Source organism: Varanus komodoensis, unplaced genomic scaffold (assembly GCF_004798865.1).
Source record: "Varanus komodoensis strain SLA01 unplaced genomic scaffold, ASM479886v1 scaffold1, whole genome shotgun sequence".
NCBI classification, from domain to species: Eukaryota; Metazoa; Chordata; class Lepidosauria; order Squamata; family Varanidae; genus Varanus; species Varanus komodoensis.
The window spans coordinates 90,955,385-90,980,026 of NW_025335268.1; the positions used below are offsets into that span (position 1 = coordinate 90,955,385).

Genomic DNA, 24,642 nt, shown 5'->3' on the forward strand with positions numbered 1-24,642 from the left:
CGGGGCCGGGCTAGCCCGTAGCGCTGCTCCCTCCTGGCAAGAGGCGCCGCTCTCCGCCCCGCTGCGCCTTGTGTGCGCGCGAGCGGGAGTGACTCGGCGGAGGTGCGGGCTCAGAGCGGGCTGCAGGTGGCGTGGAGAGCGGCCGCGGCAGCAACAGCACCATGAGCGGCGTTGGGGCGGCGGCCACCGCCGCTGCCGCTTCTCTCTTGGCCGGGAAGAGCGAGAAACTGGACGAAGCTCAGGCGCTGGCCCGCAGCTGCGCCGGGAGACCCGACTTCCAGCCTTGCGACGGGCTGTCGCTGTGCACCACTCACAGCCACGGCCGCTGCTTCCGCCTGCACTGGTGCTGCCACCTGGGTTGGTGCCACTGTGAGTACTGGGGGACTCGGGGGCTGGGCTGGGACGGGACGGGAGCCAGGCGGGTCACAGGGGCAGCTGGACGAGCCCCTGCAAGCTGCTGGCGACTGGAGGGTTGCGCGCCTGCTGCAGGCGGTCAGAGCCCCCCGTCTGGGCGCTGCAGATTTCTAGCAAGGTAGCGAGCGAGCAGGCGGGGACTGGTGATTTGCGCCGGGCTTTTGGGGCTGGGTTGCTGGCGACGAGAGCGGCGGAGGCAGCGAGCATCTCGGAGGGGAACACCCTGCTCGCATCCCTGGGATCGGCTCCAGGCTCTGCCTCTTTGGGAGCTGGCAGGCGCTTACCCGTCTTCTTTGCCCTCGCCTCGGTGGTTCTGGCACCCAGAGGAAAGATTTGACGGCGTGATCGATAGTGACTGATTTCACGGCTCCCGGAAAGCTAGATGGATTTATCTATTCTCCCGGGGAGACGAGGACAAACCAAGAAATGGGATGGGCTGGCTGTTCACCGTTAGACTCGCGGGAGCAGAGGGGCACAAACAGACTTCTCTGTGAAAACGTTGGCAGAACAACCTTCCTCCCTGCATTCCCTGGAACTTGGGTGGAGGGGTGAAGGGCATCCCCAAATAATTCCACCTTGTTTCCTTGCTGTAAGGAGCTCCCTCTCCTTTTCTATCAATTAGAACCACTGGAGTTGTAGGTTCCTTGTGTAAGTGCAGATATTCAGACCCATCATTCAGTGGGATGGGCAGCAAAATGTCTAGGTCTTTTCCTCATTGGATTCCTTATACCAAGACTGTTGTGATGTGTAAGATCTGACACAAAAGTAAATAATAGTAATTAATGTGATCTGTTAGGTTATACTCAGGAATGGCCTGCAAAATACCATCTGTGGTTTGTGTACTAGCACTCTGTTATTAAATCTCATAGACTGGAGCCACAATTAATAAAGCTAGTAATTTCTGTGTGTCGCTGTGTTTCCAAGCTGTTCAAGGATCTTCCCTGGCAACCTGAAATGTAATCTGTGCCAAAAGAAAGCTCTCAAGATGTACTGAATGGCTTTGTGTAAATGTATTCTTTCCCTAGAAAGGTTTAAGATTTTGTTTCTTCACTTCTATGCTAAAAACTCCTAATTGGTTGGTATTCCCTTATAGATTAAAGCCACCCAGAATGGGAGGCAGGCCATGCCGAAGAAAACACAGATTATAACATTTAAATTATAGTCGTTATCCCTACATCTACAGTTTTTATTGCAATGAAACTCAGTAATATCTAGTCACCAAACAAATGACAGCTGCTTGCAATGATCATTCCATTATATAGACTAGAAATGGAAAACTGGGAGACAGATACATGGGGCTTGTTACAGCAGAAAAAAATCATTTTACCATTTCAGCACACCATGGGGTTTTTCCTCACTCATCACATGCTAGGCTCATGTCCCAGTTCTTGTGACTTCAGGAAATTAACGTATTAGGGAGATAGGTTGTTATAATTTTTACTTTGTGTTTTTGAACTGTATTTCATCTGTAACTTAGAAGGTCCTTTTGAAAATTGCCTCCTCCCACCCCCAAATGGTGAAGCTGTCGCTCAGAGGTTTATGCTCCCTGCCCTCATCTATATTTTCATTTGTTTGGGTGATCTCACCTTTTCAAGTTGTCAGGGTTTTTGTTGCTTGTTTTTTTGTCGATATATTATCTTAGCTACTTAGCAATGCATCAACATGCTAGCAATGGTACTAAAACTAAAATTCTGCAGGGACTATGGGCATGATTAAGATGAACTACAATTCCCCTTACCTTGCCATGTGTATTCAGTTGCCTGGCATTCTTAATCTATACTTCGTTTTTGTATTTTCTTCTCCAGAATTAGGCTGTTGCTGAGTGGAACACTGTTCCAGTAAAGCCCTAATGATGTCATACACATCAGTGTTCACTAGGTGCTCTGATAATGTTCTTGGTTTCCTGTTCATAAAACACACTGAAGCCTATTTGAAGTGGCTGCATTAGTACTCTTAATCAAGTGGCTGAGTTTATTCTTCCACTTCTACAGCAGCATGATCAGAAGCATCCCTTGAATTAAGTATAGTGTTTCTGTAGGACCAAGATTTTGTGAAGGCATTCAATATAAATTCTCCTATGTGTGACAGAGCTTAGAGCTCCTGTTAGTTAACAGTTTGGTATTATGCTTCCTTTTTCTAATCATGAGTTGGCCTTTTCACGTAATATTTCTCATGAATTGAGGTAAAGGAAATGCAGCAGAAGTTGTATCAGAATTAAATTTGGGTTTTGGTTATGGAAATAGAGCAGGTTACTCTAATGAGTACAAAATTGAACATTATGTTAAAAGCATGTCTGTGTCTGTCTTGTGTGTGTGTGTGTTTGTGTAACTACCCCCCCCAACAAACAGCTGTGGAGGCCCCAATTAGGGATAATGAAGGCATGTGAATGGATTAAGTGACACTGTATTTATGTGAATCTGACCCGTAGTATCTACAATGGACCAGCTTTTCAAGACTTGTGGACCATTTTTTAAAAGTTTTTGGAACTGAACACAATTTTATTGTATAAAGTTAGGAACATAACTGTAAAATACACTATATGCCTTTTAAAAATAAAACCTGACAATTTATACATTCCTGAACTATCTTCAGCCTCTATAGATTACAATTATTTTGTGTACTCTGCTTATAGCTTTTGTGGTGAGCAAAGAAAAATACTGAAAATGTTCCTTCCCCAATGAACATTCCATAAATTGTGTGTGCATATATGCTTTGGGAGTAATCCGAATCCATTAATGAGTGGATAATGGAGTAGACCACACCAGATAACCCTCAAAACACAGATGAACTGGATTAAATGCAATCACATCTCCTAACATCCAGATTTTTTTTTACCGAACACTTCCCTGATGCTTGTTTGCCCCAGGATAAAGCTGCTGTTGGCAATAAATTATGACAGGCTGTGTTGGTTATCAGCTCTGTCCCTGTGGGAAACTGCACCAGTCCTGGACATGGGAAATTATGGAGCTGGTACAAATTGAAGATGCTACAAGGGGGATATAACCTTATAAAAGGGAAGGGCTGTAACTTAGTGGTGAAGCGCACACTTGGCATGCAAAAGTCTCCAGGTTCAATCTCTGCTATCTCAAAGGGAAGGGAAGGGAAAACACTCTGAATTATGGATAACCAAGTAGATGAACTGATCATTTGACTCAGTTGAAGTCAGGTTTCAGTGTTCCAAGCAGGATACCTCACATTTGTGGAATGTGCCTGATCTATTAATGCTAAATCAGTGACTTCTGTGTTAACGGAGAAACAGAAGTGTGGGTGAAGTGGCAAACAGGAACAAATAATTTTGAGGATCTAAATATCATGGTTATTAATAAGGTCACAAATGGTGGCTAGACACATCAGGCGGCTGAAGGCCTTTTCCAGAGGTAGAGACAGTCTTGCTACTGATTGTGTAAGATGTTAAATCCCATTTTTGGAATCCCAGAATGAGGTGGCATATTTTGCATCAATCCATGGTTAAGGGGCAAGGGTTATGGCACAGCCGTGTGTATTAGGCAAAAGGAAAGCAACAAGAAATGTGAGAACATGGGACCTGCTTGCCCAGTTAACTAGTTCCTCAGTTAAAATTGGCAGATCATGATTACACTAGAGAACGTTCCCTTGGTGGTAACGGTCCTTTTAAATTTCTTTTTCCCTTTTTGACTTTTTATATGAATATTTTCTGTTTAAAGTCTGCCCCTGATTTCCAAATCTTTCTTTTCTGCAAGAAAAACAGATGTAAACAATTATAAGTGCTTCTTATTAATTTAGCACAGAAACAGGGTATCTAAAGTTTCCCTTCAGGAATATTACGTAATTAAAGATATTTTTAGCTAAATATAAATTGTAACTTCCAGTTGTTGTAGATTTCAGTACGTGCACGCACGTACTGAAAGAGAGAGAGAGAATCTGTTGATTACAATTAACTTGCCATCTTTGGTTCATGTGACTGGTGCAGGATGGTGTTTTGGAAAATAAGAGCAATTTTTAGTATGTGACACAAGTTGTACCTTGCAGCTTCAGCAGACTCTAATTTTTAGGATGTAATACAGTGTTTCCCTGCATTTGTCATAGCAAGCAGCATGCCAGTTGCAGCTGAACTTGTGGCCTCTAATGTGTCTGCAACCTGGTTGGTATTACTCATGTCAGCCACCCAGATTATGTCTAAGCAAGATGATGTATATAATCAACTATATTTGTCCTCTTTACCTCCACGTGATAGTTGCCTTGGGAGCATTTTCATAACATATTATTGCAGAACCTCTCAAATTTTTTGTATTTTAAAATAGTGAATCACTCAGGACCTATTTCCACAGTGAGAATGATTAAAACTGTATTTCATTGGGAATAGTATAGTAGAGTTGGAAGGGGCCTATAAGGTCACAGAGTCCAATAGAAAAGGGATTGGTGAATGATCCAGACTAACAGTGCAATTCTGTGCATCTCTACTCAGTAAACAAATTGAATTCAGTGGTACTTATTTTCAAGTGTGTGTAGGATTGCAGCATAAGTGATTCATGAGGTTGGGCAGAAAGCTTTCATCTGCTTAGAGTAGCTGCTTTTTAGTAATTAATTTCCTAGGCATAGGACAGATATGGGTTCTTGCTTAAGCCATTAGAATTTATTTACTTAGATCTACTTTATGAGAGCAAATGATCTAGGAAGTAGCCCCAAACAAATTATTTGTCCACTGGTATCTCTAGCATCCTGATCTTTCTTGTCATTGATTTATTTGTAAGGAGTTCTTACAAATGTATTCTTCTTTGATACAGATAGCTAAAGTAGACAGCCTTCACTTCTCGTTTGACTGATGTGGAGTTAGAGGAAGGGGTATGTGTCTCACCATAGCCCACAGAAATTGTCCCCATCCAATGTTGGGGATCCCCATTCCCCTTGCATTTTTCCAGGCCCTGCAGCCTTTTCAGTCATTATTTTCAGAGGGTGATGATATTGCTGCTGTGGGAAGAAGAGGGCAGCTCAGCTGCATATGCCTAAACCTAGATCTAGCCCATTGCACCTGCATAGTAATGTTAAGATACTGAGAAGTTAAAATGTGGTATAAATAACACATATAAAATCTATTTAACAATGGGTCAAAATCAAAAAACCCATTTCACACCATAGCCAACCCAACATGCTCACTAAAGGGCAATGCTTTGTCCAGGGTGTCCCTGTTTGTTCAAAAAGGTCCTGCAGAGTGTGTGAACCTGGGGTAGGCAAAGAGCAGAGCTCTGTTTCAGCTGTGGTGTGCATGGTGTCTGGAGTTCCACCCAGGAGGCTAGTAGATTTTCACTTCCAGGTCCTGAAATGCTCATTCTTTAACGGCACCAGCCATTGAAAGTGATGGTTGGAAAAGATGCTGTAGATTTGGATGAGGAAGCAGAGCTTAATTCTAGGTGTGGTGGTAGTGATGGTATATCTAAAGCTGTGCCCAGGATCTGCATTCCCATGTGGTTATGGGTTGAGTACCACCACACTTTGGCAAGCTCTTAATGTTCCAGTGGAACTTTTGGGTTTATGATGCATGAAAGGAGGGGTGTGTACACAGAGTAGTTTGTCTGAGGCAGCCTGCAAATTTCTGAAATGAAACAAAAATTGTATTCTTTTATATTGTGTGTACAGGGAGTCATGAGTCCTGTGCCATGACAAGAGAAATGAGAATACTTGTGCTGCTATTGTACTTTAGGAGAGAGGCACTACACAAGGAGTCCTCTGAGGACTGCTTAAATGCAGCAATGCCTTCAAACATGCCATATCATTAAAATACCATTAGTTTCAGAGCTTGCAATGACACAGTACTAAAGCATTTCAGTTGCCTCTGTTTAGTCCTTTGCATACAAGTTCAGGGTGGGATTTATGACTTGGTCATGCCACCTGAAGATAAGGAGAGCTGTAGTCTCCCATCTTTGAAAGGTGCTTGGTAGAGAAGGTTGCCTTAGGCTGAATCCGCTGCCCTGTCCCACTGTGACCCTAAGATCCTCACTGCTCTCTTACGCTACACTAGCTAATATATAAGACGACATATAAAATGATGTTTTGCTTTGGTTCAGACTTCAGGTCATATCTGGATACCCAGTTATGTAGCTTACTCTAGAATGTGGCTCTGCCTGTTTAGGACACCCCCACTACTTGCAAATCTCTCTCTGGGTCTAAGTTTCAAATGATGCCAACAGTTTTAAAGAAGGATGCATAGAGAGGTATTCTCAAATGTTATTCCAGCTCTAGAAACTTCTTTCTCTTGAGCACCCCCAAAGCCCAAATCAAGGACCTGGCTTGCATGTAATGATCACATATGGGTTGCTTAATGCATGGGCTGTCAGGAGCAAGTGAACAATTTAGGTTGTTTCCCCCTCAATGAGGTCCAAGCTTCATCCAGAGGCAAGGTAAGCTGTCGCCAATTCAGCATATATTTAGTTTCTGGAGATTTAAAAGGAGTTATTCAGTAGTATATTTTTGTTAAGAAACTACAATTAGTTGCATCCAGCAATATACATGTCAATTTTGTAATGTAACATTCTTAGTAATGTTCTTGATTTACTTCTAGTCACTTGAACACCAGTCCACACAACCAGTTCTCATATAAAAATTGAAGCATTTGTTGTAATAACCATATCATACCACCAAGCTATGATAAGCAACCTATCATAAGAACATATGGGAGGCAAACTGGATGTAATAACTATCATAGTTAATCTTAATTTCAACTGGCCCTGCAAATATCTGTTCCACAGCTGACAACTGTTTCTTTTGTGTTTGCAATGAGGAAAAATAAGGCCTGGGTAGATGCAAAAGGCAAGCAGGGACAGATGAGAAATATCAAGGATTAAAATCAAACTTTCTCTTCATATCTCCAACAGAAGGATTAATTTTGCACAGTGCATTGATTTTTGCTTTACAGCTCTGTAATGGTTTTTCCCCTTTTTTTCAATTAAGGGACTTCTTTGTAAATGCAAAACAGCAGGATGCAACATCACACATGATAGATCCCTTGAAATAGCTTTTTGAAATATCATCTGATAATGACCTACTGGTACTGGATGACCTTGGGAAAGTCAGTGAAAGAACATGCCTCTAATTATGACAATATGACTGGATTTCTATCTCATTGGGGGTTTTCTTTCAAATCAGAAATGAATGTATATTATGTTTTTGGATTTTGTGGGTTTAAGTTCTGTGAACCTCCCATGGAGCTTTGGCTATTGGGCAATACAGAAATTTAATAAATGCTGCCACATCTAATAAATAATAATTTTGTGAGAAAATAAGGTAGAAGAATCAAGTTCTTTGCCTTTCTCACATCTTCAAAGGCATAAGTTGCATGAGCATCAAAAAGTCATGATTTTCTAACTTTATGGAGATACTACCTTAACTGATAGGGATGTGTTAAGGAATGAAGGCATAGCTGTGATTCCAAGCAAGTGATCTGTATTTGTCAAGTTGTTCAGTGGATGATGTCCTTGAGATTTCCTGGGCTGTCTTAGAGTGTATATATTTTAAGGTCAACAGGGACCACTTGAGGAAATTTATTGCTACTAACCAGTCTAAATCATTTGCAGATGAATTACAGTTATACTTTGTTCAGCCGACAGTATAATGTACCACCTGCTTTTCTTCTTAATCCTTTCCAGTGATTAATTGACCTCAATGTTAAAAATTGGTGTTTTGTTTGTATCTTGATTTTTTCCTGATTTCACATTCCACTCCTTGAATATGTTTCCAGATTTTATAGAAGACTCTTTCAACATATCAGATAGTGTCTCTTGAGATAGGTGCACAAAATTTTGTAAACCAGTTGCCTCTTGTGATAATCTAAACAGACTGAGGTCATATTTGAATTCATTTAAATTCATATTTAAATCAGTTGTGGAAGGGAAGTGGATAACTAGGTCATAAAATATGAAACGGAAGCATGTGAATAAACAAAAAGGTATGGATTATTATCAAACAGTTTCACACCTCATCATCTCTAAAATCTAAACTTGGATTAGTTTTTATGCCTTCTTAAATGAATAAAGATCCATAACTTTCTCAAAAGCAGACAAGTCAGAGGGAGCGTTAGTGGACAGCCCACTAGGATTGGAGCCCTGGATTTCATTTGAAATTCCAAAGTGTTTGAGAGGCAACCTGTTCCACCACCCTGCCATCCATGGGTGGTGTTGGCAGGTGGCTCACCTAAGATATGGACCCTGAATCTCTTGAACAGTGCCATAGATCTTGATAGCTGCCTCAGTTGCCATCATCTGCATTAATAAAGGCTACTTCTTTTCTATGGACTCAGTACAGTTACTAGGAGACGTTAGTAGAACTCACTCCATTAATGGAGATACGACATGAGGACACCAGCCTTTTAAATTAGAGGGAAGAGTGCTACCTTTTCTATTTCACTCTGCTTAATATGTTCATTAGATTCAGAGTCCAATATTGCCACTGTTCCTTAGCATTCATGGAATGCCTGACTCTGCAGAGACTTGCGTAGCACAATACTGCTGGGCAATTGTGATTGTGGCCTGGACCGTTATAGGTAGCAAGCTCGTGACAAGTGGTACAGCAGGCACATTAGATGCTCACATGCCAAATTAAATCTGAGAAGCTTCCCGTATCTGTTGGTTCCTCAAAGCTGACCTAGGCTTTGGGGAAACAGAAGAAGATTTGAATGAGCAGCAGTCTCCAAATTTGAAGCAAGATAATGAGCAAACGTATGGCCTGGCCTTCTGGCTTGATTGATAGTTGCTTGGATCTACAGTCATTCAGAAAGTAGGACTGCACCTATATTTTGCATGAAACATGTGGCTAGATTCTATTAAGTACATGATCTCCTTTGCATCAGGGCTTTGCCCTAGGCGAGAGAAAGGTAACAGATGTGGGACACTACTTGCTGTTTTGTGTATGTAAGCAAAAATGCCTTAAAGATTCACGAATTTACTGTGTTGTAATACGTTTTCATGAACAGAAGCATATACACCGCTATTCTGAAAGATGTTGCTTTTCATGTAACTGGAGAAAAAATGTACTTGCTGAAATAAAGGCATAGCAGTTCTGATTATTTCTGTTGCATTTCATCCCGCTTAGTTTAATTTTGCCCACATGTGCCTTCTCTCCTACTGTCCCTCCTTTGAATCTTTCTGAAAACAGGGTCCCTTAAAAGCCACAAACACAGGGACTTTGGAGCTTCCTCAGATAGTTGATTTGGGACATCAAGAAAAAGCAAACTTCATTCATTCAGGGAAGGGAAGGATGCTTTTCAGCCCCAGGGACCAAAACAGTTTGACGAGCTTTGAGTATTACTATGAATCTTGACTGAGGTTGGGTGCGGGGAGGTACCATTTGCTGCTCTGCCTCAGGCAGCAAAATGTTTTTGGGACCACCCCTGGACATGGTTATAGAGATCTGGGAGAAGAGAAATGGTAGCTGAGATGGTATAGGAAATTACATGAGGTAGGGAAACAAATGGGGGTACAGAGAGATCTGTGAATGGGAAAACATGTTCAAGATCACATCAAAATTACTGTGTGATGTTAAATGTTTACTCCAAAATAGGTTGCACTGAGTTTAATGGAATTTATTTCCAGCTAAGTGTAGGATTGGAGTCTAACTCCTTAGTAAATGTGCTCAGAGCTGTAAGATATTAACAGTATTTGGATCTACAGTGAAACCCAGGGATTGATATCTTTGATAATTTAAAAACAAACAGCCAAAAGGCAGTCATGCTGATCTGTGAGGATTTTTTTTAAAGGCCACAGTTGGGCAATACCTTTATTAGCATGGGGGCTATTCTTTAGTAATTTGTGCAAGTTTGCAGCCTAAGAACATGGATAACTACAATACATTGCCACAGTTTTCCTTGCTGATGTACCCTGTTAAGTTTGCAGTTAATGGTTAAATGTTTAACGTGCCATACAGCTCTTTGCTGTTTCCAGGCACTCCATCTTCATCTGGATATGGGCCTGAAAGACCAAGGAAAAGTGTGGGCGCATGGAGGGTAAGTTATAAGCAGGCACAGTTTGGCACATTACACCATTCTGTCCTGAAAGCAAGCAAGATGTTAATTAGCTTGCCTTCTATTAAATTAAAATAGTAATTATTTCTAATCACGTGTACATATTTGCACACATAAATTAGCATATGCAAATTTGTGCGATTTTTTGACCTATAGTACCTGAGCTCTGGATCTTTTTGATATCTAGCATCACCCCTAGCAAATATACAAGTTCATGTATTACAAATGGCAGTTATGACTAGGAAGTGCTATAGGGAAAGATGCTCTTTTTCTCATGCTCCTTTGAAATCTTGGGACTGGTTTTGAAGTTCTTGACTTTCAGAAAACTTCACTCACTGTTGATAAATAAATGAGATTATTACTAAACTGGTTCACACGATCACTGAAGCCTACCATGTTTTATTAGCCATGGTGGGTTGTAGTGCCCATGGGTGCTAGTTTGCTGATTCAGTCTCCACTGCCATGGCATATCATGTAGTCCAAACCTGGGAAGGGTATCTTGATAGGGTGGTTAAAAGGCAACCCACTCTAAGAATTTAGGATTTGTTTTCCCCTGATGGGTTGTTGTGTTGTCTGAAACTGGATGACTGATGCTGTATGGGTAAAATCAAGCAGGAAGTGATGCACTAATCAAGAATGACTTAAAAAAAAAAAACAAGCCCTACCCTTGCTCCTATTGGCACTCACCCATGCCGTTGCCACTGACGGACCCTTAGGGTATGGGGGGAAAATATTGGAAACTTCTACCTGCTGCACTCCGAGAATGCCTAGGTGAGGCTTACCTTTTTCAGACTTGTGCAAGTATGCACCTCCACACTTGTGCGTGCTCGACTATTTTTTAAAAATTTACAATTATGAAAAATACCTTTTGGGGTACATTTTAAAAAGGGGGTCAACCAGTGACAGATCCTCCGAGGTACCACTTGGGCACTTAGGATGGGCTCTGAATGGCTATAAAATTGGAGATCATGAGAGGCGATCTCCAAAAAACAGGAAAAGTTTAAAGAGAAAAAAGCTGCAGATGTAGTGGCAGAGGGAAGACATTTTGGTCCTCTTGCAGAAACCCCTGGGATACCAGCTGTTGGACTCAAGGGGAGGAACATTCCCGGGAGAGCCCAATCATCTGTTGTCTCAGTGTATGTTCGTGAAACAACCAGCATGCCATGGGATTATTGCCAGGGTTGGTTAGTCTAACGTGAAAACACCCATTACACTGAGACTCCACAGTCTATCAGCTGTATGTGAGAGATTTCTATTACTGTTTGAAGGCAAACTTATAACTACTGGAATATCACTTTCATTTATTCCATGACCATTGCTGTTCCTTCCCCTGTTCTACCACTGAGCTGTGCTCTGATTTCCTCTCCATAGAAATATGGTCTTTTCAAAATCTTTTCTAAAACCAGTTTGATTGGCGAAAATTTCCAGGGGTACAGAGCTTATGCAAGTTTGGTTTCCCTGTTCGGAAAGTCCCCCATTTGTAGCAAGATCCTCTTTTTATGGGGAGGGGGACACCAGCATCTTAAGGATGTTTTGACTTTTCTTTGTTGTTGATCTTATGTGCTGTGAAGTTAATGTGTGACTTAGGGAAATCCTATGAATGAATGTCCTTATGAATAAATGACTTTATGAATGAATGCTCTTGTCAGTCCTACTCAGCTCTTCTAAATCTGACTTTTCTACTTGCTCCCAAAACTAGGCATTTGGGAACATATACAAATGAGAGCCCTTTAAAATCAATCAGCTCATGATTTGCTGCTGGTATTTGCAAATAGACCCTGTACATTGAACAACAGAGTTTGCAATTGTTGAGTTATATCCTATAATAAAATTTGATAGTAAGCCAGTTGGGAGTTTAGTCAGTACATGTGTTATAGACCTATTCCCTTTTTCTCTTTGTCAGAATATTGCCAGTTATAAAGGTTTTAGCTTTCTTTTGGAAAACTTGCAGATAATTATATGTTATCACCAAACTACACTACATGCCATTTCTTTAGGTCTTACTGAATGCTATCATTGTTTCATGCAAAGGGCTCTTCTTGCAAAATGGTTGACAGTGTCAGCCTGTAAATCTAAATGCATCCTGTTACTTGAGAGATGAGTTGGAAGAAATGTTGAAACTGATTTTTGAAGGGAGAACACCATAGAGATGTAGAGATCTACTAATATATGGGTGGAATTTCTGGTTTATGGAGAAATTAGACCTTATATTAAAGAGAGAAATCAAAATGACCCCATCCATTTTTCCTTCTTCAGTTTTCCTCTTTTTTTAGTTTTTATTACATTACTAACATTGTTATTATTGTTAGCATCATCATCCTAGGATTTCATATAATGTCATACACATGAATCTGGGTTTTTTTTAATGTCCAGTGTTTGCCTATGTTATTTTGTTAGTTCTTCATTGGAGCCTTCTCTGTAAGCATTTTCTAAATTGGAATGTAGCTTGTATTGCTTTGTAGTTGTTTTCATTATTAAATATCCCTTTTGGAAAGCATGAACCTCAAAGGTAATAAGTTGTTAATTTAGAAAAACCCATAAATTCAAAGAGAGTTTTTCATATGTGAGCAACATTAAACAGGTTCAAAGGTAAATGAATGCTGGGACCGATGCAAGCAGAAAACAGAAGAATGTTTAAGCAAATCCTTTACTTATTTCATGGTTAGATACCTCCAAATTAGCAACAGAATTCGATGCTGTGAGGCAGAGATGCATACAGACTGCTCAATTAGCAAAATACCCTGACTGACCCATTGACTTTTTCGGAGTACATTTTGATGGAAACTTTTTTCATGTATAAGAAATAAATGTGAGGGATTAGAATTTAACAATGAAAAAGATGGTCTTTCTCTTAAACAGTGATGTGATTGGTAAGGACGGTGTTTGATGCTTGGATAATACAGATTAACAAAGCAATGTCTTAGAGGGCCATGGGATGCTTTGGATTCCCAAATCCAAGGTTTCACTCTTCAACTATTTATGAAGGCAAAGGTAAACACTCCAAAATTTCTCCCTACTAACTCTTGTATTTCATGGCCTTAGCCCTACTACTCCCAGTCCACCCACACCCCCTTGTGCCACATGGTTGTGTTTGTGTGTTAACTATGGATCAGGCTTGTATGCTACAATACAGTTGCTAATTGCACAACAGATTAACATTGCTCGAACATCTTTTTGGAACCAAAGAATAATTTGTAGTATCCCATTACTGGTTATGGTTTGGCTATGGTAGTGTTAAAAATTGTGGGTGGAGGGTAGTCTGGAATGTGATGCATTTTTACTCTCATCACAGTTAGCCCCATTTTCCCTGGAAGGTTACTATGATCTTTCACAGAATGCATGTAAGTACTTATGGTTGGTCCACAGTGGTGATACTGAATTGCCTGTTCCTAATAGAAAAGAGCAAATCCATTTTCTTGAAAGAAAGTTGAGCTGGTATTTGTGTTGGAAAGGAGCACTCTATTACTTTCCTTAGAAATAAATGTGTTCTTCTAGTGAAGCCATTAATGCTTACAGTTCCTTCTAAGTATCAGACAATCTTGTAGTTGTCATCCAGTGAAAAACATCCAGGTACAATTTATTTTTGATGTCAAATTACATGAAGCCTGTGGAAGGTAAGTGTGTTTCAAATGAAACAGGGAAACTGAAATCTTCTGTATATGTTTTCCAAATTACATTCGCTTACTGATTTGGCTGTATTTTCATAGATCTATCCATGTATTCTTTTATGATTATCAAAAGTTATAGTATTTTATTATCTGTCTATTGTGGTAAAGTTAAAAAATGCCTTTATAGTGGTGGTATTTACATAGTTTCACAAGCTGCTGCCATATGCGTATTGTTTCTAGAGTTACTTCTGTACCTTGACCACAAGCCAGAAGAACTCTGGACTCAAACCAGTGACATTCTTAGGGAAGAATGCAAAAGCCAATTTCTTAAGCAAAAGAAAGAAAAGCCAAAAGGATGACAGAAGAAACACTTAGAATTGCTAAGGAAAATTGTTAACTGCGAGAAGAAAAGCAAAAGATGACAGAAATAGGATCAGAATCCTGAATGCAATTTTTCAGCAACAAAAAGATAAAAACCATTATTAAAATGGCCAATGCAAAGAAATAGAAGTAAAAAAACGAAAGAGGAAAAATGAGAGACCTCTTCCAGAAGATCCAAGAAATCAAAGAGAAATTCAGACCTAGCTTAGAACTCCTGAAAGACAAACATAGGAGCATCTGACCAGGAGAAAATAGAGAGAAGGTAGAAAAAGTATGCAGTATCAAGGTTTCTCTTTCAGTTGCCTCAGATAACAGTGTTTTAGGTAGCAACAGACTTGGAGCTTCGTTTCAAGCTAACTGAAGCAAGCAGACCTAACACAGTTCCAAGTACAATTCATATCAATAGCCACATAGGCAATTAATGAGGTAGAAATGATTGAAACAGGGCTATAGCTTCTTCAGGTTGGGTTATGCTGTTTCAGATAGGGTTAACCTGCCTAAGGTGGAAAAAGGTGCTGTGTGCTATTGGGAATAACCTAGATGTCTAGTGACAAAGATGGATGAAAGGGCACCCCCACAGCCTTCATATCTGACCCTTTAGGGCAACTTTCCCCAGTCTGGTGCCATTCAGCTATTTTGAGCTCCACTTGTGTCAAGGCCTGCCAAATTACCAGAATTCACAAATACTGGGAGTTGTTGTCCAAAACATATGAACAGCAAAAGTTTGGGTAAGGCTGCTTTACAGGGAGCATAGTCCCATCCCGAACAGGCTGAATGGCACTCACCTGGGCAGATGAGCCACCCACTAACATTGCATTGGCCTTTATTCACTCCATTACTATGCAAGCTGCTTTGGGTCCTTCATAAAAAGAAAAAATACGGAATATAACTACCACATAACAACCAGAAAAGTAGTAACAACTTTGCTGAGACATTAGTTTAGAACATACCTGCAACATGTGCCTCGCAGAAATGGAGCTGGGCCTCATCATGTATTATGCTGAGTTGGCCAATGGGAGAAGACTCCTTCCCTCTGCAAGAGGGGTGGCATATTCCACAGGAGAAAGGCTCTCCAGGAGCACAGCACTGGCTAAGTCAGCCAGTCAACTGAAGAGGCAATCTCTGCCGTGTTTAGCTGGTTAGAGGCCAAGCAGAGCCACCTGTGGGAACACAGCTACAAGGCAGAGTGAGCAACTCACAGCACCTGCTCCATTTGTACTTGCGCCATTGTCAGATGTGAGGTGATAAGCTTTTCATGCTTATACTGGTATATCATCCTACTTTTTAAATGTTTCTTGCTGTTTTGTCTGATCTTTTATTTAAGTGCATGGGAACCATTTCTGTGTGTGTGCACAGCCACTCACGTGCACTTTGGACTGGGGTATATGTATGAATGTCTCATTTACTAGCCCTCTTAGTGCTGCCTCTCATAAACCCCCCTGGGATATTTTACTTTACTTTCTATACCAACCAAAAGTGGATTCCTAGGTAGTTCACAATTCATGTTGCAATCCCCATTGTCACCAATTCATCTGTACTGTGTTTAGTGCATTCTGACCTAAGAAAAATTCAGTTTGTGATTTTGGTTTTAACGGCAATGTGAAAGCTAGGACTTACACAGTTATTTCTTAAAGGATGATGATATTGGGCAAATAGTATGTACCATAAGGCACAATATTAAGGCAGATTATTTTATTTATTTTATATGACTATAAAATGTCATATGATACTGCTCAGCACACTATCATTTCTATCCCACTATCTGTAGGCTTTGTAGACAGCAGGCTTTGCAGAGTGACATTCTTTGTTTTGAGTTGTACTAATTCTTACAGAAAGATTTGGTATTCTGCAGGTGGTGAATTTGGAGACACAGTTGGGTTAGTTTCCTTGAGTGGTGATGTGAGCCAGCAACAGAGTCAAGAATGTAATTTGTGTTTCCTATCTGTAGGCTCTGATCAAAACATCTTGATTCATAGTGCTATAAATTTCAACATGACAGGAGTTGGCATTACTTTGAAGTCTTTTGTTAGGTTTCTAGATCAACTTACTTGAAAGTAACTGTTTTCAATGAAACTTGCTTCCATTAAAGTATACTTAAAAGCTATTTGGAAGAATCCATACACTATGACACTTAAGCTCATAGTTTAACTCTGCTGTGCTCTGTGGTACACCAGAGTATTTGCTTAAATAAGGTAGGGTGAAGGTTACATGTATAGCTATATACTAGCATGATATGTTTAACATATATTGGACTTAGAGTTAGGGTTGCCAGCAGTCAGATGTTTCTGGTGCCTATTTGGTATCCTTGTCTTGGTTTCAATATTCAGTATTTGGAATTAGGAAATTCAAAGTGTTTCCTATCACTGCCATAACCTTACTTGTGAGGCGCCATCTTATTCCCACCTCTGTTGGGCTAAATATTATCAGGCTGCACCTCCTCACCCACCCCAGGGTGAGGATCTGCCCAGTGACCAAACACTTCTAAAATTGCAGTCGTGACTTTTGGAGAGCAGGTTGGTTCACATGACAGCCCACCAGTGCTTATTTCAGACATAGTGGGCTGTGGAGCATTCTGGCTGCCATTCTGAATATTCAGTGTCCAGCTGCTGCTTATCTTGCTATGTGAACCTAGGTATCAGGTATCTTTGATTATATGAGGGTTAAAGAACCCTTGTGTATCACAATAACAGACCATGTTGCTTAATACGCTGCAGTAGGGTCTTAGGTTGTCTAAACCAAGTCAGTAGATGAGCTTACACAATACAACAACCAATACTTGGAGGGGTGTATGGTTTGACATTCAACTACAGGTTGTTGCTGAACTATGAGTTAATTGTATCATGTGAACCCATCCACGCTAACCATGTTTTTTTTTTTAACAACAAACAACCCACAGTTCACAACCCAACAATAAACCATGCATACGCTTCTTTGGTTATACGTGGTGAACAAGCTATTGTTTGTTAGCATGATTGCACATAAGCAGCCCACACTTGACCTTGAGTATGCTTGTTGTTGTGTTGTAGGAACCAAGTCAGTGTGGTCTGGGGTTAGACTGCTGGACAAATACTGATGTTCAAATCCCCACTCAGCCATGACAGCTCATCTGAGTGACCTTAGGTGGTCACTGGGTGTGTTTGGCTACAGTGGTGACAAATCAGAGGTTAATCTGCTGCAGTACATGCTGATGCCATTTTGATTATGCAGTCTCTCATCCAACTAATCATTGGTTAATACAATTGGGTTGTTTAATCCAAAATTAACCCATAGTATCCAGGTTTGGATGTCACAGAACAGCCTCTGATTATGCTGACTGGAGGCTGCATAGAATATAGGTATAAAGATATAAAGAAGTCAGTATCACTTGCCTTCCATCTGTCCAGGTAATTTCATGCACAGGATAATTGGCCTGGGATAAGGCACTGAGGCCAGTTCATTCCTCACCTCCATCTTTAAGCTCTAACAAAATACTTCCCTATAAAGGCACAACCTGGTTTCCCGTGGTACAATGAGACTGAGCTCTTCTTCCATTCTTGCTCTGCTGTGCAGTGCCTTTTTTAATTCTAAATGGGGGAGGATAGTGGGTAAAGACTAAAGACAGTGGCACATGCCTGACAAATGCTATAACAGAACTTTATCACTATATCTCAGCCTAATATAACTCACAGGTTTATTCTAAGAATAAATGGGGGGGATGTGCTCTTGGAGGAAAGACTACAAATATAATAATAAACACCATTTAGAGAGGAGAGGGTAACCAGAAATAAATCCAGTCCAGAAATAATCTGAAGTAAACAAACTTGCTTCCTTCATGTCCATAGTGAAGTGAATTTTTTACTGGGGGTGGAGAGCAACAACAGCCTGAATCTAGACATTGCTATCACAAGAATTGGTAGTTGAATAAGCTGTTCATATCTTGTATGAACAAATAATGCCTGCTCTCCTGCCCAGTTCCAATTCCAGATGTGATCTCCGAAAAACACTGTAAGTAGAGAGGCATGAGGATTATACTGCTTCCATTTATTTTAAAAATGCTTATAATCTTATATCCCCACTAGGATACACAGTCTACCTGTAATCACTGCCTCTGGATTAGAACCTGCTACCATTAAAAAGGGAATATGGTTGTATTCCCTGAATGTGTACTACATACTGCTTGCAGTGACTAACTCAGCCTTCCCCAGAGCTGGTGCCTCCCAGAGTGAAGCTAGGTGAGTTGGACTGGGGGATGCCAGAGATTGTCATCCAACACATCAGGGCGGCACCAACTTGGAAAAGGATGGCTAACCCATGAAAGCTTACAAAGGCTAGCACTGAAGATAATTGTTTGTTATCATATCAACGTGGGCTAAAAGACTGGGCTTCAGAATGGTATGATAAATTAATGCATACTTTCACTAGTTAATAGTATGTGCCCCTAGCTAAAAAGTGGGAGTCTTCAGAAAGATGATGGCAGAAACTGGCACTAAGTAGATGTACAAAAAGGGGAGAAAGACAAAGCTGATAAAGAGGTAATAACATCTTTGTCAATGTAAGAATTCAGCTTTTTCTCTGAACATCTCAGAGTAGAAACAGTTCTCTAAAAACATGTGATTAGTTGTGGGCAAGAACAATAAAAAGTTCACTTTGTGTGTTTATCACAGTGGCAGAAAACACAGTAGTACTCTTCTATGTTGGTACCATTTTTGTCACACAGCTGCTCACAAACTGCTAGTAAGATGCATTTTAGAAGGCTTTCATCAGTGTTTGAATTGACCATAGATTTCTCATTCATTGCAACAAAGTTGATTTTCTGCTCTTTTTCCTTCCATATGCTTTCCTTTCACAGTGCTTTCAGCTTCCTGTTCAATATGGCATAAGAGTTCATTTTACAGCCAGCATAATCCTATTTTCTTCTTATTTAGCTGAATTATCAGAGTGCCAGTGGCATTCACAGCATTTTTCATTTCCTGCTTTAAAATTTCCTCCATTACCAGCTGCAGCCACAAATTGTGTCATCCTATACTGGTAAAAAGAAATTTTCAATATCCTCCCAAAATACTTGATTGTGTAGTAGGTAAAAAGAAGTCAATTTATTTAGGATTGTGAAGGAAAGGGCTTTTTAAAGAGGAGAGATCCTAGGACATAACACTTACAGGTTGTTTCATGTAAAAATGGTAGGGAAATGAGTAACCAGTAAGAACATGCCATCAGATATCATCTGATAACATGGAGAGGAAAACCTTGGAAGTTGCTTTGGGTTCCCTGTAAAGGAAGAAAGCTAGGATATATATTTAATGTAGCAATTAAAAATTACAGCAATCTTCTACCAAGCTGCACTGGTCGCCAGTACATTTCTGGAACCAATTCAAAGTGATGGTTGTTACCGTTAAAGCCTTGAATAGTTTGGGATGCGGTTATTTGAACTGCCTAAACCCATATGAAGCTGCCTTTCTTTTAAGATAAATTTTGGATGCATTGCTTCTTGGTTTGCCAGCACACATGTGCAGGGGAAAACTTTATCTTTACCTAAAAGCCGATACAGATGGAAAACCATATTTCTCCTGGAAGTCTACCTGGTAGGCCCTGATTTAGGGCCTGATAAAGCTTTCTGATCTTGTTGGTACCTATTTATCTACTTGTATTTGCATGCTTTCAAACTGCTAGTTTGGCAGAAGCTGGGGCAACTAATGGGTGCTTGATCCATTATGCAGCACAAGGGATTCGAACTGCTGACCTTCTGGTCAACAAGCTCAGCGTCTCACCTGCTGAGCCACCAAGCCCCTTATATTGGCTTTTAAGAGGGTTTTAAAAACTCATCTGTTCCCCCTGGTTTTAAAGTGTAATGTTATTTGTTGCAGATATTATTTTAAAATTGTACCTCATTGGAATATAAGTTATAATGACTTATTTTTAATGTTGCTTAATTTTAAGTACATTTTGTTTCTACTCTGCAAGATATATTGGAAAGACTATGATCTTGAAAGGTAGCTAATAAATAAGCAAATAAATAATAGTTTTTAATTCATCTTTTCATATCCTCCACAGGCAAGTATGTTTATCAGCCTATGACTCCAGTAGAACAGCTTCCAAGCACTGAAATACCTGTTCGGCCTCGGGGAACTACAAACACCATTCAGATCTCTGTCTCACTCATGGAACACTTTTTGAAGTTTGCACCTGTCTTCCAGCCACCATTACCCCCCGACTCCCCACGATTCTGCACAATCTCGGACCTCTTTATTGACAATTACCGTGTGAAATGCATCAATGGAAAGATGTGTTATGTGCAGAGGCAACCTCCTGCACTCGCCCACAAAGTGAAGCCTCAGGAGGTCCCCACACGCAATGCCTTAATTTTAAGAGAGAATAATACACCAAAAATAGATCATTGCTCTTCCCCTTCCAGCTCTGAGGACTCTGGGATCAATGCTGTTGGGGCTCACTATATGGAGTCATGTGATGAGGACACAGAGGAAGGGGCAGAGCTAAGTTCAGAAGAAGATTATAGTCCAGACAGTAGCTGGGAACCAGATGAGTGCCCCCTCTTATCACCCTCACAATGTGAACTAGAAGTGATTGAGACGATAGAAACCACAGTGTGAAATGCTGAGCTGGGAGCAAGCTAGGCATACTTAAAACAATACTGGTTTTCTAGCATTTATACTGGCTTTTTCTTAAGGGTCCTCCCCACACCCCAGTGCACTTGATATTCCACAAGGAACGCAGTTGACAGTATTTAGCCATCTGTGAATTAGTTGCTTGATACTGATTGCACCCATGCATTTCTGAGTGCAGTGCTTAGTTTGAAAGGTATCTCTGATTTACATCTTTAGTTACAGACTATGTTCCTGATCTTACTAAGTGACAGATAATTTGCAAAGATCAGGTTAACTTGGAACCTCCTCTTACTAAATCCAAAGAAAAGGTGGTTTCAAATTACTCCTTCGACAGAAGGATTAAGCCTTTCACTCTTGGAGAACACCAATAGCAGGTTAGCTATTGGTGTTTTGCAAGATGAGAGCTGAATTCTTGAACAGGACTTTTTAATTTATTTTTATTGTTTCATCTGGGAGATCAGATGCCACTTCTCTCATCAGAAATTGCTGTCAGTGTACCCCTTTTCAAATAACTAGCAGACATCAACCATTTTTGTCTGCTGCAGAGTAACTCAGGGGGTTCCCAGAATAAGCACAATACACCTTTGATAATTGGGACCCTGTTTCCAGAACAACTCCTGATTTGATAGCAAGAGTTGTTACACTGCCAGCTGACCAAGCTGCATCAGTCTTCAGTCTGATCCATACTGTTTTAATTGTTTCATGTGTTCAGACTGAAGGCAAACTGGATTTAGCTGTAAAGGCATGGAATATACAAAATAACTGCTAACCTGAAATTAATCCATAATGATTGTCACATTCCTTCCATAGGCACACAAATTCTGGTTTATTTTTCAACCAGTCAGATGTTTTTGCATGGTAGGGGTTGAATATACCCAGGTTTAAGCAAACTAAGCTCATACCTTCTCTTCAGAGCCAACGGCTGCCACAAACCTGTGATGTGCCATTTAGCAAAGTCACCACAGCCAATTGGTAGTTTGCTAAGACCTTCTGTGGCAAACAAATTCACACGACCCTTTCTGCTGTGGATCTGTTCAGTCCAGGCACACCAGAACTGACAAATATGTCAACTGGTGATGCATGATTTGACCATAAAATGACTGAACATTAGGAACCAGTTCAGTACTAAAACAAGGCAACTGAGTGCCATAGCTGTGTTCTAGTCATTGCTCCAAGAATTTCTGATTATTCTCATTTGGTGATAGTTCAAGATTTAAGTTTAGCATTGTGTTCAAATTAATATCTATTTAAGTGGACCATACCCATGCCCACAAAGTCTAAATGCAGCTAGCTAAAATGTAAGCCACTGTCATTCTAACAGCTTGAGCATTTGGATTTACTTTAAAGGCCACATGAAAAAGCAGTACCTAATTGATCTAACTCTTTCCTTATTTGGCTATATCCTTGCAATCCTCCTTAATAACGGTAGCTCATTAACAGATACAGAACAAGCATGGTGGTCCTTTGAGCTCTAAGACTAGTAGTGGTGGGGTGTTGGGGGCATTTTAGTCAGAAAATTTTAAGACACTTCAGCAGTTATGTGCTAGTGGATATGAGGAGACCTTCCCAAACCACATGCTGTGACCACAAGTATTTGTTGTTGGTGTGTGGGGTTTTTTTGAGCTCTTTCTTTCAACTCCATATGATGCACCTTTTTAACTAAACGATTCTCCTAGTAATAGGGCTCCTTAGTAATAAATTCAGTCCTATTTTATAATACTTTGGTTAATTCACTTTCTGTAAGTCTTAGTAAGAATGAGAACATATAAATATGTACAGTTGTAGCTCTCAGTACTAGATTATCTTATGCCGTGTTGTTGAATACTGCTCTTTAAAGCCTATCCTGACACATTACTAATTTTTATACCTACACTTTGACATAGGCAACTTTTAAAAGTATTTTAAAAGATACTTTTAGAAAGTATTCTAAAAGATTACAATGTGTGTTATGAATTACTATATAAACTAATACTGTACTTTAACTATAAAATAATACCCTGAGACAACAAATGAAATATTTATTCTGATGACTTATATTAAAATGTATTTCTTAGCCAAAAGCAAAGGAACTAAGTTCTGAGCATCACAACCAGTAAATCCTTTCTTAGCATTTCCAGAGAATTAGAATATTTTGCTAATCTTTAAGCAGAAACACTAATTCATTATATAATTTGTTATTTTGGGATTATTAAAGGTTTTTTTTCCTCCTAAGGTGCTGTACTGTTAAGCATTGTTATAGCTTTTATAGTGGGAAGACAATGTATAAAATAAGATTCGATTACCCTTAACTATTTTAAACTGCCGGGGGGGGGGGGGCTGTTAACAGATACCCTGTTTTGCTATATTAGTATGCAGTTGGCTCTCTTCTGGTGAAAAGAAGCTAAGTTTTCTGGCTCTGGCAATTGCAGAGGGAACCACATTAAATACTACAAATTACATTTGGGCTACAGTCTAACCAGGTCTCAGATTAGACAAATATATTCTGAACTGAGGAATGAGCTAGGAATAATTCAGAACAGACTTACATGGAATACACTTTATCAAACTATTAATTAGCAATAGTTGCATCTAATGTTAATCTCTTTAAACTTGTTCTGTTGGAAAGTCGTAAGCACAATGAGCAAAGTCCTCTAATGCCTGACTTACCAGGAGATTGCCTGGGTGTAGGCCATGGCAGGATCTGGTTATATGATTTAGCACATAATGCTGTGTTTCAGAGTACTCTCAAGAGTACCCAATTGTTTCATGTAAACTTCTCACAAAATAATAAATGTGAAGACTGATTTTGCACTAATGCAGACTAAGATTTCTTTTCCACACTCTCACTCCACTAAAGAATGTTGCATTCTGGCTGGGGAACAATATGATTTGATGTTCTGTTTCAGATGTAAAGATGCTTTAATATGCCTGTTGAAAGTGCAGTTGAATGGGACATGGTAAGTATCACCTGAAAAACAAAAATCACACAACAAGCAGGGATGCAGAGCCTCTTTCAGCTTGAGCACCAAATTCCATTTTAAAGATGCTCCCAGTGCTAGGTGGGACCAAGGGCAATTGTGGTGGGACCAACATTTCAGCATGTTTTAGCTTAAAATGACTATTACCAATACTTAAGGAGAGGCATTTCAGCCCTTTAGAATGGGGATAAACCAGCACAAAAACTGGGGAACCATCAATTAGTTTAGAGGTTGGTGAAATCTCAGAAGGCTGGACTGGGACCCCAGATTTAGTCCCCAGGCCTAAGGTTCTGCAGCTCTGGACAACAGACTCTGTTCCCTCCTCGGTCCACTAAAACCCCATTCATAGTTCAAATGGTTATTTTGCTAGCTAAGTTTGTTATTTGTCATAAAAAGAGTACATATAAATGCTTATTTAAAATTACTTAAAAGAAGTAGAAACTTCTCAATAGCAAGCAATTGCAATTCTTCACAAAACTTCCCAGGTGGAAATACAGAATTTCCATTTTCTTCTTGAATTAGCTATATTTTCTGTTTTCAGACTAGTTCAGAAAACTTCCACTTGAATATGCTACCCTTTTCTACATACTGCTGTTGCTTCTGCAAGTCTAGAGTTTAAAAAGCATTCAAAATAACCCCTTTCCACAGAGCATCCCAAGAAAGAAAACCATGTCTGAGCAACCACAACTAAGAAA

At 40.1% G+C, this 24,642-nt stretch overlaps 1 protein-coding gene across 1 annotated transcript; it reads left to right on the forward strand.

The window, feature by feature from the left end:
- Positions 1-161: 161 nt before the first annotated feature.
- On the forward strand, positions 162-23,836 carry CUNH3orf70 (chromosome unknown C3orf70 homolog). Its single transcript, XM_044431220.1, has 2 exons — positions 162-369; positions 20,419-23,836. The coding sequence occupies exons 1-2, from the start codon at positions 162-164 to the stop codon at positions 20,973-20,975; spliced, it is 765 nt and encodes a 254-aa protein (XP_044287155.1). The 3' UTR covers positions 20,976-23,836.
- Positions 23,837-24,642: the final 806 nt, after the last annotated feature.